The sequence below is a fragment of the Homalodisca vitripennis genome, chromosome 3 (genome assembly GCF_021130785.1).
Source record: "Homalodisca vitripennis isolate AUS2020 chromosome 3, UT_GWSS_2.1, whole genome shotgun sequence".
Classification (NCBI taxonomy): Eukaryota; Metazoa; Arthropoda; class Insecta; order Hemiptera; family Cicadellidae; genus Homalodisca; species Homalodisca vitripennis.
In genome coordinates, this window is record NC_060209.1 from 65,151,579 (window position 1) to 65,171,470 (window position 19,892).

The following is a 19,892-nucleotide window of genomic DNA, read 5'->3' on the forward strand; positions in this document are numbered from 1 at the left end:
TTAAATCCTTCTTTACTCGTGTATAGATACTGTTGAAATAATGTGTAAATGTATATATTCATATTCAGACGTTTTCTTGAATTCATATTTTATGAAACCCTTCCTTTACAGGTTTAAATTGTCGTGTCACGTTTTCTTTTTGACGTGTAATTTCTTTGAAAAACACAATTAAAAAATTATATTAGTTGTATATTTGTTAATTATTACAATAAAAACCATATAAATTATTTAGCAATGTGCTGTTTAAATAAAAAAAATTTAAATAGCCATAAACTTGTGATCAGTGACAAAATAACTTTATATATTTTTCATCTTAATCCTGTAATATTTGTTCGACTTATTTTTTACATTACAAAATTACAATTAAACACACTGTAATTATTTAATATGTGTTATCAGATTGTCGTTTAAAACATAACTGAGATTTTACTAGTGATTTCCCATAGGTTACATTTACACCTCTATATGAAGGTGAAGCCATTTGGCTGAGAAGATGTAATGTGCATCATATTTATGTTGCTATTATTATTAAAATTTTACAAATGAAAAGGTTTATTGATAAAAAAAAAACAACAACCTTGATTAGTAATAGTTTTCTATTTTCCCGTTTTAATGTGACTAAATCCTATTTTAAAAAATTATTTAGGCAAAAATGTTCACAAAATTGTGTTACTAGTAGGCAATGTATTTTTAATAGTATAAAGCTAGTTTCGGTATGAGTTATTTTATTAAATCTGTTTAAAAACTGATTTTGAATATCAAACATTAATATTATGTTTTTTAATCGCATAATATGTTTAAAAAGATTTCGATTTCGCAAAATACTAATTTCAATGTTTATTTTTAATGATGAAACATGATATTCAAGGATTCAAAATAAAAATTAGGTATTTTCTTTTCTCTATTATATGCATATAAATATAAGGATGTTTCATTGTAACAAATATATCAGAAATTGGTTCATTAAATAACCTGTGAAACATGTGTCAAAGGACGCTTTTTCCTCTTCGACTTTTCTTAGAAAATACTTTTTATTCAATTATCAAGAAGGCAACTATAACAAGGTAGGATAACGCCCACCACGTGTTGTGTAACAAGCTTCACTGTTGTATAGCTCATTTCATTCTCGACGTGTCCTATGGACAAAGGCAGACGGACAAATATAAGACAACAAGTTTATACATTGTTTACAGGTTTTTTACTGTTTGCCTAGAGGCTGTAAAGAGTTACTTTCTGCCTGTCTGCAGTATGCTATATCTTGCAAATGTAATTAATTATAAACGTGAAACGCATTGTGGAGAACTACTACCTTGTTTAGAATATAAACGACACACTTTTGAACCATTTTTAACCATGGATACCTAACCTAATGAACCAGATACCATAGTTGAAAGCTTTTACCTCCAACTTTTGATGAATAAGAACACTTTTCTAATCACTTTCATACAGACTAGTAAAATATATATCTCATTAAGCCATTATATTGCTTTAATGCCCTGAACTAATCTCTATATTTCTCGCCTGTTATAAAACACCATCTATGTCCGCTATGAATTCTCCCACAAAGAAACATCTTCAAATTTTCTTTGAATCAACCTACTTTAATATAAATATAAAATTTCCAAATAACTTATATCATATACTTATCAATAAAATTATTTTTTCTTAAATAATTACATGATAAATATAAAAAGTTAAATTTTGTATCAAATGCGGAACATTTTTTAATTGAAACTCATTTTGAACTCGTCTTTTTAGTTGAAATTAACCAAGAAGAATTAAAAAATAAGACTTAAGTATAAACAAGAGTAAGATATTTCTTGTTATAGTACTGTAAATTTCACTTATTTAAAAATAAATGAATCAACGACAGTATATTTTAAAACCTAAAAATAACACATTCACTGTGAGAATAAATAAGTTAAAATTGAAAATATAACTGGAATGGCTATTATTATAAATAGTCATAATTTAAAAAATAACAATAATTAAGTTGCGTATTGACCATCTAATGATTTTAGATTACTAACTGTTGGACGAAAAGTAATAAAGTTTGATTGTTGCAAAGTAACAAAATGGCGTTAGTTGCATTCGGCCAAATTCCCATGGTCACTCCAACTTAAACTGGTTCTCAAAATTTATTATACAGTCCTGCATACTGTATATACCTTTACAACAACTAAGTCATGTCTGAAGAAGTTGGTCCGTCCACGACACATTGTGTAGTAAACAATACATCGAGTGTAGGACAAAAAGACAGAAGTGCGACTTAACGCGGGTTAATCAGAAGAAGCTGCACTGATTTCCTCTTTACAAATTATCTTTCTTCTTTTCTTTATTTTGCTTTATTCACTGGCGGCCGTGACGGCCACCAGTAAATATGTACAAAAGAACCCTAGAGAAAAGCTTTTAGTACTTAGATACATAGACTGTGATAAATGCAGGTAACATAACATAATTAAGTATGTTTAAAAATACTAGTCACAAAATATTCTATAATAGTACAATGAAATGTGCCTCTACATCTATCTATGTACGATCTATTGTTATAATAACTATAGTTTATTGGTTGTTAATGGTTTTTTTTTTCATGAGATGAAGTGAATTTAGCTACTAAATTAGTCGACGTGTCTTCATTTTTCAATCAATCAAAATTTTCCCATAACAAGAAATCATGAAAGCCTTAAAGCACTTCTGGTGGGACATATTTCGTACTTTAGTCCATAACTAGCAGTTGCTTTTATCATTTAAATACTTAAATTATATTCCACAATTTCACTTTTAAAACTGTATAGCCATATACAAAATGTAATTAGTTTTTAATTAAACATATGAAATTAAACTAAATTTAACTGTAGGTCTCTTTGATGAGTTTTTCCTATTTCTCTACTTTAAAACATTGTATAAATTTATTAATATTTAACTACCCAAAATTACACTAAAACCGTTATGAACATGATTTTTTACATTCCCCTACATACTTTAATACGATATAAAAAACGTAAGTGAATATCACTTAAAATATTGTCGTAATGTAGTATTTTAGTATTGACTGAAGGATACTTAACAATTGACGAATTGTTTAGTCAATTTATACGGTTTAGTTTATTATTTTGACATTTTGTAAATAAACAAAAAATCTTAAATATTAGTTATTTCAACAGTTAAATATTGTTCATATTCTTAAGAAGGGAGTAGGACGAAAATTTCAAATTAAGAGTCACAATTTTAAGTTTACCCTTTGCATGTCAACCAAAACGTATAAATACGTTACGAAACGTATAAGTTTGGAATAATCACAAATTTGTGTCCATTCTATTAATTAATACCTGAGTTTATTTTTGGTTGAGGGAAATAAATGTTAAATTCGTTGGTTTGGATTACTCTAATTTTATTTTTACAGACCCAGCTTATTTCAGTGTTACGTATTTGCCATTATGAACTCATCGCTGTTCTAGTAATAATCTTCTACATTTTTCTCTTGCGGTATTCTCACGTTATCTGTCTATTCTGCGTAACCGACTGACGAGTATTTCCATACCTAGAAATCAATCAATGTTCCTGGTAAAAGGTATCGCTACACATTACAAGTGAGTTGTAGTTGGTGACAAGAAAAATGTGGTTCTAAAACTATATACGAGGGTTAATTTTACCTTATAACCTGATATTTTAAGTGTTAACAAAACGTTATACATCACACTAACATTGTAAATAAATATAATTAGATTAATCAATGATTTTGGAACTAACAGCGTTTAAGTAGTAGTATTCCACATTAGTTAGTTCCTTTTCATAGTAAGTACAATATTTTCATGTACACTTGAAATATCAATAGTACATACAATCCTTAGTTGTATACTCCACCTTGGAATTTTTTACATTACATGACTTACAACCGGACGCCATAAACATAAGCTAAAAGGGTACTGCACATTGAGTCGTATTAATTAACATAGTTAACTGGACGTAATCATATACTGAAACTATTTATTGATGAGAAATACAATTATTGCTTACCTGGAACAAAATTGAGGACAAAGAGAGTAAGCAGTAGATGGATTTGCCTCGTCATGACGATAAATACCGGAGATGACTTGAGCAAGTCACATTCACAGTCACAAAGTAACTTGGTTTCTAGTTTACAATAAAACTTAAATAATGTACGAGTTTATTCCAAAATATCTTATCAGTTTTATAGGTAAAACAAAGTATTTACAACTTTTCACCCATAATTTTCTTCACCCAAAGTTTTACTAAGAAGCGTCCGCACCGTTTCTTGTCTATACTATTTCGTACATTTCATAATAACAACTTCAGATATTAACCTTGAGGGCTAGACGAAAGTTATAAGAGGAATTATTTATTAAGGAGGAAGGCTTTATTTATACGTGGTGACGTGATTAGAATGAAATAGAGCCGTGAGTCCTTCCCATCCGACGCGCGAGCGAGTACTGAGCTCCGATTGGATGCCTTGCGCCGACTTCGTGCAAGTACGGTCGAAGTCGGAACTTCTCGGGGGGACAATAATGTCTTCTTTGTCACCCAACAATCCCGTTATTCCATACAGTTGCGTATAATGCTTAATATTACTATAATTAAAAATCAATATACACAAAGCAATTATTTAGTTTGCTACGGTACTTGTATAAACTAACTACTCGTTATTAAAATATGAGAGCTGTTATTGCTGACGAAAGGTCTGAATGTAACATACCTATTTTCAGAGCAATGGTCAATATTTAAGATATGTAACAAATATACAGTACTTTTCACCATTACCATTCACTAACAGGGTTTCTCGTTCTTCTTCGTTTCTCTGATCAGATTGGCTCACATGATTCAAGTGTGTTTACCCACGGAGATTAATCAACTGATGACTAAAATAAAATGTAATGAAATTTCAAAATAACATTAGAGTAAATTTTGTGTCAACTTGGAAGCGTTCATCCTATTAACTTTCAGGAATTCTCAATATGTACTAACATAATATTGTACATATGTACTAACATAGTCAATATATTAAGTGACATTGACTATGAAGTATAACTGAGATTTTAAACTGGAGGACCTATTCGTAACTTCATCTCGAATCGAGAACTGTGTATTGAGAAGTAGTGAAAATATTGTTGTTTAAAAGTCAATTATCTGGAAGGACGTGGTATTTTAATTTTTTTATAGAGCACATAAAAGACTTACTCAAGGGAAAAACGTAAGCCAAAACAGCAATTAATGTAAAAGGTGTACAATTTCACCCCCTTCTTCAGATTTTGGATTCTAATAACACAGTTTAATATCAATAATTCTAAAACCTTCAAAGTGTGTGTTTATGTCAGATGATAATAAATAGGATTTTAATACACCCTTCTTTCATTAAAGTGTGTAATGTTGGTCTAGTAACAAAATAATCCGCTTTATTAATAAGCCTGGACCGGTAATAAAACTTAATAACTTATTTAGCAATGGTAAATAGCATCTCAAAGTTTATAGCAATTCCACAATACTAAAACGTTTAGTAATAAAACATTTTTAGAACTCTCAAAATATGATATATAACGAGAAATATGTTGATTTAAAGCATTTATTTTTCAAAGGGGATTAAAATGAGGTACTTTTACACAATTTATTAAATCAATATAACTTTATCACAAGCGTTTGATTTTTTCAAAAACTCGATTTTTAGTTTGGTACATATGGGTACAAATGATAAATAATGACGTTGAAGGAAATTCATAGTATAATTGCAGAATACGGTTGGGCTGGTTTTATTATTAAGCATAGAAAATACTGTTTTTTTTTTTTTTTTTTTTATCCCAATTCTGTTATGTTTTAGTCCAATACTTATTCCAAAACGGTCATTATGCAAACTTTTCCAAACTTTCCAGGATATTTCTTTTGATAATTATGCATCAGGTGAAATGCATTTACATATATCATTTAAATAATACAAGTTCTACTAAAAATGTGAAGAAATGGTTTAAATGTAATCTCTGAAAATGATTTAATGGAGTTGTACTTTGGTTTCTCGTTATATATTTTGAATTCCTACCAGCCTCATATTTTTGTGTGTAATGTGTGTATGTGTAGGCTATATAAATACTTAAATATGAATGCTTAGACCACTCACCTTAATTATGTATCACTAAATAGAACATTGCAAGGGAATATATTGATTCCTTCGACCTTCAGTTTTTTGGAATAAATACTGTGATAAATTAATGTATTACTCCTCATATTGTTTTAGATTTATTAGTGAAAGTTTCAATTATATTCCAAATTCTGTTTGATTTAGATTTGCGGTTTCCCTCCTGTATATGTTTTTTTTCGCGAACTTTACTATTGGAGGATGATTGGCATCAAGATTTTCTGTTAGATCATACAAAAAGTGTAATTGATTTTTAAGAGTCAATATTTCTTTAGAGAGAGTTGATCTTTCACCAGCTGCAATACAATGCATACAATGCTGCAATTTCAAAACGCTGTATTAGAGTACCAAGAAACGTAGTTTATAACGCCACGGCCTATGTTAATATATATAATGTAATAATATAATTATATATATATAATAAAAATTTTATATATATATATATATTGACTTTTTTTTCAAATCAGAGTATTATCAGCCACATAGGTTTGTTACAGCCTATACTGAACACACTGTACATATAATGCAATAAAATTAATTCTACTATGTTAGGGCCTTATTTAATTTTTTCAGGATTCCTAGACATACGTCAGAGATCACTGTTAAATTTTCTACCATAAAAGTATGGGAATAAATTAGGAATCGCATTATGATGTTACTTTGTGTAAAGATGCTCATTTCATATGAAAACTAATTTTGACAAGGCTTTTGAGTCAGCCAAATAAGAGAACACAATAACGTCGTTACGGGCACAACACCGGAGGCGGTCCTCTACTTTATTGTGGTTCACTTTTGTTTATACGCGAATGTGTTTACTGTAGCTGTTGTTTATCTCGTCACAGACCAATCTTCTCCACCAACTTGGGCGTCACGAACATTAAAATGTTCTGTGAAAGTAGGTTTACACGAAACTCTTAATCAAAGCTTAGTGTTTCCACTCTTCACCCGTTCATTGAAGCCTGTAATAAGTAATACTCTAATAACAAGATAAGATAATTCAGGAACACTTTTTTAATGGTTAGCTCAGTTATTATCATGGATTATTAGCACAAAAATATATATTTTATTTATTTATGTTCAGAAGTTTAAAGTATACAATTAAGTTGAATGTATGGAAATAATCAATCTAAGTAATTGACGGCAGAACAATTCGTAATTTAATACCTACGTAACAAATAATTCACATCAAAATGTGAGGTATTTTAAAAGTGAAACTTATTTTATAAACTCTACAAACAGTTTTCAACAACAATCAAAACAGATTGATAAAAAATATATGTATTTATAAAAGCAAACACCTGCCTGTTCGCTACCATTATAGCAAGCGTTTAAAAATATATAAAATATTCTAAAGCTGTTTAAAGCTGTTAAGTATAAGTTAAACATTGAATGTTTAAAATTGTACCGTAGGGTAAAATACTTTAAAAATGCGAAAATTCACCCATGACTATCTACTTACAATCATATAAAGTAAAGTAAAATATTAATTACAGAATTTGATCAAGACGTGTAAAGAATATTGAGATGTATTTTGTGAATAAAATCTTGTGGAATTTCGATAAAATAAGATATTATAATTTTGGAAGTCTATCAGGCTTGGATAAAATGTACTTACTCATACAGTACTTAGTTGTTTTGTGTATGAATTTTATATTCAAATCAAGACGAATAGTAAAAACTTTGTATTGTTTTTCAAAAGTCTGAACGTAAAATAAATACAAAATTAAACTGAATTTTGAATTTATTTAATTTTCGGCCATTGAAATAACATTTTAATGAAATTCGAATTACTATGTATTGTAATTAATTAACAATACGGCACAACAAATTGAAACGAGTGCTCAGGCTGGATAGAGTTGGGAGCTGAACAGCACAGCGACCTATCGTCAACAGCCAGCAGGTGACATGAGGGCTACAAACAAACAGACAAACATCCAACAAACGCGAGATTAGTGACTGTTGGTTGTTCACCACCACGCAACTACGCGCCACGACGCGCTTATCAGAAAAAGTTTGGATAATACTACTGCTTTATAAATTCTAAACCTTTTTTCCGGCACAAGTGAAAGAATTTCAATTTCGTACTTAATCACCATTTCAACTTTTAAAAACAGACGTATTTAAACAACATTAGAATTTAAATGGTTACTTTTTAAATGTAATTAATCACTGTACTATAATCTTTTAATAAAAGTCTCCTTATTTTCGTTGTTTTAAAACTGAAGTAGACTTTTGGGCTATTCACAACGTCAATCTTATTGGAACTATAGTATATTTATTTATTGTTACAATCCTTATAACAAATTATAATCAAATTCAAAATTAGGAATTATATTTAACGACTTTTACTATCCACCACTGCCTCTTTAAAAATATATAATTCCCTTAATGCTTACCAGAACACAGAAAACATTCAGAAATGTAATATTATTATAGTTCTATACAAATAATTATCTATTAGTTTTAAGGGTGTTCGCATCGTATCATAGGCCAAGGTAGGCTACCTGAATCTCAACTTACGGTAAGATTAATACAGTCATCATTGGAACGCAATATAAACTGCATTAGATTTATTATCTAGGACAAATAAAAACCAGTTCTGTTCTTATCAGAAACTTTTCAAGAAGAGGAATGTGAGATCTTATTGATGACACAAATTAAAAAAAAGAAAGAATTTCTTAATTTACCAGGCGGAGTTAGGGCTAAGAAGCTCTCTGTAACACAACGTGAGGACCAGCGGTTTAAAGGTGACTTCTGAACCACCACCAACGGCCGGAAGGTGGGCTTGCAAGAACAGTATTGCTCAGCGGTCACCTGTTCAAGCAGCAGTTTTAAAAAATTGCAGTCTTGAAAAAACAATACCAACTGCTTTTACTTGAGCGAAAAACAGTAAAGAAAATTAAGCTACCTTGAGATAAACCAATTTAAAGTACGACGATTTATCAGTTCAATACATTCTCTTATTCATGAGCGTTATGAAGTAAAATATTTTAACTAATTTTATTTTTAATGGTATAATACATATATTATAGTATAACAATATATAAGTAGCTAGTTTTCATAGCCTGATATATTGTACTATAGTAATGTACTAAATTATTGGCTAAGTTTTATCGAAGCCTATCACTCGTGGGGCTTGAAAATTTCCATTTCTCTCTATATATGTCTGTCTATCTGCACGATATCTCGAAAACGAACTGACCTACAGGCTTGAAATTGTGCATGAATCTTCATTTCTATATGAGAAACACTAAGTTCGATGAAGGTTCATGTCACTCCATATGATTTGAAATATGTGACATATTAATACATCTAACCTAACTATTACAACACATAAAATATCATTTTAATTTTCTATTTTTATTTTATTATCATTCCAACAGCAGAAGCCATTCATCAAATCAATAACAACAATATTCAGCAAAGAATTTTGGAATAAATAATATTTAAAATTTTAAATGTAATAAAGAGACTGAACCATAATAAAATCCGTTAACAGAGATAAGTATATCAAATAAAAATACATTTTCATAAGGTAACGAAACCTGACATTCTTAAGCGGTTAGCTTAAGAGAACATATTCAGACTATCGTAACACTGTCGCAGAAGAGGTCACACTCAGATGGTACACGATGTTCCAGTATTCCCAAGGGACCGTTGGAGTCAAAGGTGATGGAATGATGCCTGCACTCAGAAGCTCACGAGATCTGGTGATGGCTGGAACTCTAAAGTCGACCTCAGCAAGAAGTTCGGATCACTGCAGGTGGCCATTATTAATCATCAGGAGCAATAGAACATCATTCACGTCGCATCTCACCTCCATAATTGTAGCCAGTTTGGACACCAACCAGACGAACAAAGCGACGCCGCAGGGCTTCCAATCTATCCTTAGCGCAATTGGTGTAAGGAGACCAAACAGGACTAGCATATTCCACAAGCTGTCTAACGAAGAAACGGTAAAGAGATCTTAGAGCCACTGGATTGTTGATTCCTCTTGCAAATCTAGGTATAAAACCGAGCATCTTGTTCGCTGAGCATCATTTTATGGCGACTTGGAGTACAGACTTTTATCATTTAAACACTAATATGAAACCTAGTTTAATAATAAAACATCTGAACGTATCTCATCATATGGCAAGATATATTAATAGAGCTTTCATATGTAAATTTGAAATTTTTCGTGAATATTCACTTATGAAGACTCAAGTATGAGTTCTATGATTTTCATGTTGTTCTATGCTTCTTTTTGTATGATTGTTTTCCCGTCCACAGGACATCTCCAGGATGAAATGAACAATAGATTTCAAATTTTGCATGCAACCTCACCGAAGTCTGTTACGATACATGATGACGTCTACCTTGTTAGGCTTCACTGAAAATAGTCCTGCTTTACATTTACAGCACAATCTCCTCTAGAGCCTAATATTATAATATAACACACTGGCCAATCATCCTCCAGAAGGTTCTTTGATAAATTTGTAATTAGCAATCCACTGCCTTTGTCTTTTTTTATTAAATAGCACAGTGAAATAATTTGCATTCACTTTTATGGATGACTATTAGTTAGACAGTCTGAAGAGAGAGCGCAGATAATTTAACATTGCAGTTTAGTACAGAATCACTTATGAAACGTCACTTACGAGTGGTGATTTATGGAAGTTATTAATTATTATTACATTAAAAATCAGCTGAATTTCCTGTTTTTTTAATAGACAAGTAATTAACTTATGTCAAAATTTATCGCACTAATATATATTATTAAGAGAACTAATCTAACATATTGAGGAGTTGAAGTAGTACTTGAGAGTATTATCACAGTGATGAGTGCATGACCTCTATAGAATTACTAGTATTGTTATAAAGGCAACAAATTTATCGAGTGACTATCTCAAGAGACTGGACTGATTACTGAGGGACAGGACCTCCTTGTCACTGACTGATAGTTCTGTTCTCGTCCTGTCAAAGCTCTAATCCACTTCCGACTGAGATGTACGAGCAGACACCCTCTTAATCATCAGCTCCGATCCTTTTACATCTGTCCAACTTTAGCTAGTTAATCTTATCCCACTTTTTAACTGTTTAAAGAAGTATTACTTTACAGTTATCTGTAATTATTGTCTATGTAAATGAATCGCTGTATTGAGCTTCTTGGTTAAATATTGATACTTCACCACAATGGCCAGTCTTATTTACTCGTATTAATAATAAATTTAATTTGTTATAATAAGAAAGTATTTGTCTCTATAAACACATCATGAGTGTTTTATAAATAATAATTCTCGTATTTACCACCATCACAGGTTTTTAAAGAGAAAATGGAACATTTAAAAGTTGGATCAGAGCAATATAATTTGAAAAATATCCTTCAATATAACTTTACAAATGTGTAAGCGCCAACGAAGAGTAGTATAAATATTTTATTACTCTATAAAAATCAATTTAAAATATACATATTTACAGTTTCATTAACAAAAAATATAAATTATAAAATTTAGAATTTAATAACATTGTACTATTTATAAAAAAATCCAAAATCGTTTATTAAGTTTTATTTACTTAATGAGGATTAAGAATTGGTTTATTTGAACGCGGTATATATATATATATATATATATATAATATATATATATATATATATATATATATATATATATATTAAGCCGTCATATATTTTTCAAACAATATTTATTTCCATATTTAAATGACAGTAAATCCTTTCCGTATGTTTGATTTACACACGTTCAAACTGAATGATAGCTCAAAATGTAGAGCCTCTCCACACATTAGGATTGAACAGCGAGTATATAGTGGTGAGGTTGAGAGTTGTCTGTAATGTGCCAAATATCACCTTGAAGTTTATATTTCACAGTATACAAAATTTATAAACGTACAAATAGTGGTTAATTACTTAATTGTGAATATCGCGCCTTAATATTAGTGCTACAACGAAAATAATAGTAGGTGTCATGATAATTTAAATAATTTATTTACTTCTTTAAATTTGGTTCCGATGTTTCCTCATTAGGTTATATGTATTTCGGAGTTTCGTAACGTAAAAGATGGTAAACAACACTGTAACTCTCTATAGACTGTTCATTATGTAAGCGCAGTTCAAAAACCTCCAGCTGGATTTTCTGGAGGTCGTTTATTCAAACACGTCTTTAGCAAATAGTAAAAACGTTACAGAAGGTCAGCAAAGTAAAACTGCACACAATTAACATTTAGCCGAGGGAGTGGGACGGCCACTTTTTATTTGCGGACAATCTCAGTTACAGAACTGGGCATTAATTAAGCAACATTCGGCCTAATTGAAGAGTTGGCTGGTCTGACGCTCGAGGTAGCAGCACTGCAACCCCATTAACTCACTTCCTGCGCCCTTCAACTTCAACTTCGTTGTACAAAATACCCTTGAAACAGCCATTTTGTGATATTTCGTTTGATTTAATCAAATTATGGTTTTCACTTTCATTTCTGAGCCGACCCCCTTTTATTTATGTATTTTAGTACGACGCAATTAGTGTAAAATCCCTCCGCGTTTAATTGACTAGAACAGATTACGTGTAGTAAAATTGGTTGCAATTAACTGATTAAAATTGTTAAAGTATTAACTTACAGAATACACGTCGCTCTATTACACCTTATTAAGAAGCTATGTTCCTTAAAGTCCATTAGTTATTCACTTTGAAATTAGAGTTTACTGCAACTGCTAATAGTATTGACTACATTTTACGTTCCCGTACAAAATACACCAATTTATAATTTGTATTATTTGCTTTGTTACTCATTTATTTATTACAGTGTATTCATAACGTTTCTAGTGTATATTAAATTGAATGTTACAAGTTTTAAGTAAGTTCTTATATTAAGCATACTTAGGGGAGAGAACGCATGATTTATACATGTAACTATAGAGTGTTATATTATTCGTGCAGGGTTGACTTGAATATATTTTTTTTCTTTTTGAATATTTACATTATTCTATAAAAAGTACTTCTTAGACATTTCTTTTTTTGTATGATTTATTCGTGATAACTGAAAATATACCATGTTAGTGGGAAACAATCAGAAATGAAAGTTTTAAAACTTTAATATACAGACGTCTTTTTATCTTACGTATTGTAAATAATTAGATATTGACGCATTAGGTTAATTTAATAAATAATAGGATTTATTTACTGAAAAGGTGTAATAGTTTGTGGTTCTATTTACAAACAAGACATTAACATTCAAAATATATTGGAAAAAACAATAAAACTATTAGAGCGATGATCATGAAACTAGCGCTTTAAAGGCTTCTACGCCCTTCTGGTTGACCTCATACGCAGGGAGAGAGGTTTTGACCCTGGCCATCCAAGCCGCTACACTGGGGTACTTGCTTATGTCATAGCCAGATACCTGTAACAAAAAAATACAAAGATTTCAGTAAACCATAATGAATTATTTTGCATTACTAAATTCCATCTAACTCAACGGCAATTATACAGAACTTTTCTTTGTTTAAGGTTCGTTATTGACAATGGAGGGTTTGAAAGAATTCATTTCATTTAATAAAATTTAAAGCATAACAAACTTATAATATGCAGTAATGGACTCCGACTAAAAAACAAATATACAAAAATTTCACTAAAAATGTGTACAAATGCTATGACACTGAGGTCTAGAACCAAAACATAGGGCCTGCCACGAAGGTTTCTGCCTTCACCCTTCCCACTTCCAACCATCGCCCTCCGGTCGAATTATTCTAAATGACATGCCGCGATACAACAGGAAATGCCAACATTGACTATCTTGTAAGTGATTCACAAGAGCCGGTGTGACGTGTGTTTATGTTCTTGACTAGTGTACAATGACGACGCATGGGTTCATTTTCACTTCTCTGAACTTTTCAAAATAGATTTTTAAAACCGTGTGTGAATACAGACTACTCATAACAGTCACAAGTACAATTTATTTTTTTACCGTAATTTTTATACAATTCATTTGTATAACGATCATTTACTCGTATAACAAAGAATGACTTAGGCACTGACCTCAATTGTAGAGACGGTGACGGCTACAGAGATATCTGCTAGTGTGTAACTATCCTCAGCCACACATCTGGTCCGACTCAGGTACTCTTCCAAAATATTGAATGCGTCATCAAGCCTCTTCTCCTTGGCCTCGTCCAGCTCGGCTCCTCCGAAGAACTTGGGAAACTGTACGAGAAAATTGTCACATGACAAAACACATTTTGATCTAATATTACACATGTATGTATGAAATAATATGATTTATACATGTAAATTATGTTTGCCACTAATTTCATTTGTGCGATTATTTTAAAATTTATGAATATTTTCTAAATACTTGATAAGACATGGTGTTAGTATTAGTACATGTTATGTGACTTTGTATAAACGGTACAGTGGAGAAATAACTGAACGGTAGTAGAACATTATAAGCTTCAAATGTCTGATAAACCGTTTGCTATCGCTTATTCTATAAGTTAATATAAATAAGTTAAGAATTGTATATTTATTTTATTCCACCGCACATTACAATATCCATTATACAAAGTGTTACAGGCAATTATACAAAACATTATGTACTATGACGAAATAAACTATATTATAACGACAACAACAAAAGGACTCTAGCTCTCTAGTGATCAATAATAGTTTAATAACACAAAGTACGTAGGTTGCGAGCATCAGAAGGGTTATACAACGAAATTTTAACAATGCATATGCAAAGAATGAAGTTTTGGATGCAATGTTCAAATGATGTAATGGTTAACAAAGTATTTAACCATTAACATGTATTTTACAATTCGTGTAACAATAAAAAATCAATATTTCATATGTAACAACAGGATAAATAAGCATATGTAACAATAATATTATATTAATAACTATAACAGGCTGAAACTTATCAAGTCCAGCACCATGTGTGGAAAAATTAAGCTTGGTAAATACTTCATATTCCCCAAATTCATCTTTTAAAGCTAGCGCGGGAACACGAGAATAAGCCCAGATCTATATGAGGGGAGTTTGTATTACCCAGCCTCTGCACAAGTACAATGGCAGATTAGCTTCGTAATTAGTAGCTAATATCTTCGTTTCAAAAGCTCACGGAATCTCGAATAAGTAAAAACACCTGATGTTTACACAGCCAAAAATAAAGGAGGAGTCGATTAAACCAAGAACAGCGCATCCTCAACATTCCTTCTCATATCGAGGGAGACCAAGCACAAGGCAAACGCCAGGTCAGCCATAGGTACATGAAGAACTCATAACCTATCCTACTCCCAAATACACGAACGAATATTTTCTGTATACGCTGGAATTCCTGATTAAGGGAGACCATGCCACAGTAGTATCCTGTAAGAGCGAACGAACATGGGCGCAGAAGATAGTTCTCATAGCAGCGAGATCGTTAATGCGACGGTAAAATCGATTCAGCACCCCAAGAGTCCTAATGAAATGGCCTTAGCACAGAATGCCCATATAATCTCCTTAGGATTTAAATCATGACTAACGATCACTCCAAAGTCAAACAAAGAATATTTAGAATGATGAAGGAGTTGTGCCCACTTAATCTGTAATCCCAAATATATATTTATGAAAAGTCTCTAAACACTTTATTATGGGTGTAACGAAGAGTGCAAACCAGATTTTCTGACGTAGTCTCCATCCATTACATATTCGTTATGAAAATTTCGTCATTTTATGCATGATCAAAACTCATGGACCCCTGCAGGGAACCTTTGGCACCCATTGCCTTCATGATATTTCCAGAAGTGTTCCTTTCATGGTCACAAGAAAAACATCCCTGACAAAAACATAGTAGTATTTAACATTGACGTATAAAATATATAGTTAATGTGTGCTATACAACTTTCTAAAATACCTGCTTCCTCCTGAAAATTCCTCGAATATCTGGGTACAAAATCTTGTTCAGCTTCATGGACAGAACTGTTTGTTATATAAGTGTAAATTCATTGGTTATTTTCTCTATTTTTATATGTTTATATCGGTTAAATTCACGTCACAAAGGTTTGAATATTTTATCTAATTAATGTTTTCTCCCTTAATTTGTTAGGAGGCATATATATTTAGTTATGATAATATGTTATTATTATCCACATAATGGTGTTGTTTCGTTGCCATCATTCATAATACGCAAAAGTGGATTTAATTTTGGTAAGTTTTTTTTATATTCAGAATTTTTTAATTGAAAATTTGTGTAAAGATTTTTGAAAATTTACGAGAACATTATACTGACACGCAATTTGTAAAATTTGGTTCAATTTAAGCTTAAGTTCTAGCATACAAAAGTTAACCTTGTAAATCAACTGATTTACCTACATGCAAAACCGGAAAGGCTATTTTCATACGAAATTGTTTGAAACAAAGAACTAGATTGCATCTAAGAATTTTAAGGTCATACTAAAAAGTGATAATGAAGATTTTCTTTGTTTGAACACTAAGTAACTAAGTACAAGTACGCGTATACTTCTAATAGCTTACTTTTAAATATATACTTATCACAAGGAAAGAAAATGCTTGTGTGTTAAAACATAAACTGTTTATTTTTATGTACATATGTATTAAACAAATATATATTGCTATTAATATATACATCTAATTAATTGATTTGAAATTAAAGTTATAAACCGAACATAGAATACTTCGTATTACTAATACATGTTATGAGGCAACAAACCAACGCCGTTTAGAATGTATCATACTTCCATCACACATAAATAAAAGTGTGTTAAAAATGAAACACGACCGACTGGAACATAATTCGTAGTGCGATCGTACGGCCAGACCTAGGAAATACTATTTAAGAGACGTAACAAATCCTATAGGTGTGTTCTAGTAATAACCTCAATCAGGCGTTTATGTTTTGATCGTCTTTGATCTATGTGTTTCAGCATGTGTGAATGAAGAGTGTAGTTTTTCATAATGTGTCAATATATAAATTCGGTTGGGAAATATTCCTATCAGGTTACAATATTTAGAATATTTTTAACTCACATACAAGTCCATGAATCGCTGATAGAGCACGCTGCAGTCGAAATAGAGTCTCTGGTTGATGACAGCTCGTCTCTTTATATCCCTCGGATAAAGAGAGTCATTCTTGCTGTATTTGTCCATCAAGTAAGTGATGATAGCTCGACTATAATTTGGAACAAACATTCTAGTTAGTTTTATTTTTACTTTTTATCAATTTAACTACATAAACCTTTCTCTGTTGAAACATGTAATTAGTGTAATTTCTAAAATATGAGAATGAACACAAAACAAATATTAATTTAAAAAAATACCTTTCACTGAGAGAGAATCCATTGTCAACAATTGTAGGCAGTGAATGTTGAGGGTTCATCTAAAACATAAAAATGTCAAGTTTTCTAGTCCACACCAGGGACTCTTCCTTAGTAGAAACTAAGTCTTCTGTAGGACATTTTACTAATAATATACAAGCTTTCAAAGAAATCTCTACCAATATTTTCATGCATTATTCCTGAAACCAAAGACAAACCCAAATGTCGTATTAAAACTTTTAAAAGCTCAATAATTACCCGAATTTTTTTTTTCTTTTAACAGTTTTTTATTTAAAACCGCATGTTTTAATATGTTATATATCTTTATAAACTAACCTTTATAACCTTACAATACGGGTAGAGAGTTCTGGGATACTCTGTATATTGCACAGTTGATACCAAATTTATGTTAAATCAGAAATCGTTACCAATCATTAATTTCTGCAGATATTAAACGCTTCTCTTAAAGTTACCTGAAGGAACTTTGGCGTCATATGTTCACCCTTCAAGAAATCGACGAGGTGAAGATTCAATTCAATTCCTAGTATTTTGGCCACAACCTGGACTGTTCTGCAGGGAGGGCTGGCAGGTACATAATACATATCTATAGTCATGGCTGAAACAAACGTGCAATATGTATTGATTGGTATTTTTCAGCTCCGTTGTTCAAATTTGAACTTAATTAATATATACACCTTAAATTTTATTAAACTAATTATACTTTTCTATGTGGTATAACAGTATTTTATTGATAACCCAAAAAAATTAATATAAATTTTCAATTTATTGACGCATTAGATTGAATTATGATAAATTGATTCCAGAATTGATTATTTTACTCTTAACATTTTGTTAACATTTTACTCTTAAGCCAGAGGCAGCCTTAATCACACTGATCAATAGAGTATTGAAGGACCTGAAAAAACATAACGAAAGTATCAAGCTGATATCTTTCCCAGTTTAGCAGCTTTACTGCCTTTTGACCCCAAAATCAATAAAATCCTTTCTTGGACCATAATGACCATACGTATGAAGTTTACACTCTATAGGCCAAAATTCATCAGCACGATTTCAAGACGGACCTGTCCGGTTCTCAGTAAACTGATACAATGGAGTATGAAACAACTGTCTGGTTGTAACGTAAAGATATTGCAGTTTACTTCAACATTTTCCATCTCTATACGGAACTAAACAGTCCAACAAAGTAAATTTACTACTTGTGTGGACAATGTTAAAAAACATCTTATTATTCACTTTACACTATGTTTGCTTAATAATTTATTTATTCTGTGTTTTTCTTCATGCGAAAATGGTTACCCATAGGACCTATGACTTTTTGCCCCAAAAATCAGTAGAGTTCTCCTTTCGACCAATCGGAACCTATGTACTAAGTTTCAAGTCTCTAGGACCTTTTCATCAACAGTTGTTGCGTAGACAAAAGGACAGCTTCTTACAACGCAGCGGCTTTAGGAAGAACCTGTCGGAACCTTAGAACTTGGTTACTTCTCTGAATGTAGGGTAACCAAGAATTCACTCTCCCACCGATCAGTTACACGAAGCTGGAGACTAATATTACGAGATAATCACACTATCTGATAGTCGTTTTATATAAGCTCAAGTTACATATGGTTTTAGACGTATTACTTTAACTGTTAATAAATTCATCAGAGAAAAATAAGTAATATTGTATTATATTTTTCTGCTCCAGACTTCATTTTAGGGTTGTAAAGTACAAAACTATGGTTGAAAATCCTTAATATGAACCCATTCTCTGATGGGGTCGACTTTCCGTATAATTAGTGTAATCATAGTAATTATATCGTATTTTTAGACATCAATAATACATCTCGAGAAACGAATATTATTTAATACAAGGCTTCTAGAGAGCTGCTACTCCTCAATTTTTACTGTTTCTCTATGTTAACATTATTACTCATTTAATTACAGTTTACTTACTCCCAAAAGTATAACTTTTAGAATTTACTTCAGAATACAATATTTATAGATCAGATTAAACATTTTAAATCGTACCTGTTTTATTCTTGTAGGACTTTTCAACTAGTAACGAGAATATTTAGTGTATGGTGTTCTTGAAGGCTAACTAGATTTTTCTAAACGGGCATAAACACTGAACAAGATTATCACCGTGTGTATAATCTTATCGGACGGCTCAGGTGGTCTGTGTGAGATACAGGTACTCGAACTGTTATCGAACGATAATGTCACAGGCTGATATTAGTATTTTTGTCTGATTATCCTAATAAAATACTTATTGTATAAATGAAACAATTTATTTACTCAAAGAACACTTTTTATACACTGCATCTGAGTAATATTGTATTTGTAACAGTCGAACCAAGTCTATACTTCTAGTGTTTACTAAGGGACTCAGCGTTTAGATTTTTCATAATTATCTATTCGTACTAATATTGTAACTGTGGT

The 19,892-nt window shown here is 31.2% G+C and overlaps 2 protein-coding genes across 3 annotated transcripts in view; both read right to left on the reverse strand.

Annotated features, from left to right (window-relative positions):
- The window catches only part of LOC124358653, a 124,958-nt gene extending 120,529 nt beyond the window's left edge, over positions 1-4,429 (reverse strand). The window contains exon 1 of the mRNA XM_046810954.1: positions 4,018-4,429. Coding sequence (XP_046666910.1) covers positions 4,018-4,072 — 55 coding nt within the window. The 5' untranslated portion in view covers positions 4,073-4,429. The remainder of the gene's footprint in view (positions 1-4,017) is intronic.
- An 8,880-nt stretch (positions 4,430-13,309) lies between these two features.
- On the reverse strand, positions 13,310-19,618 carry LOC124358654 (glutathione S-transferase 1-like). 2 transcript variants are annotated; one of them, XM_046810958.1, is made up of 6 exons: positions 19,482-19,618; positions 17,924-18,066; positions 17,454-17,512; positions 17,164-17,305; positions 14,173-14,337; positions 13,310-13,530 (listed from the first exon to the last, which is right to left on the reverse strand). In XM_046810958.1, the coding sequence occupies exons 2-6, from the start codon at positions 18,062-18,064 to the stop codon at positions 13,519-13,521; spliced, it is 519 nt and encodes a 172-aa protein (XP_046666914.1). In that variant the 5' UTR covers positions 18,065-18,066; positions 19,482-19,618; the 3' UTR covers positions 13,310-13,518. The 2 variants fall into 2 exon arrangements, with proteins under 2 accessions (XP_046666914.1, XP_046666913.1); XM_046810957.1 differs by having other exon boundaries at positions 13,310-13,537.
- Positions 19,619-19,892: the final 274 nt, after the last annotated feature.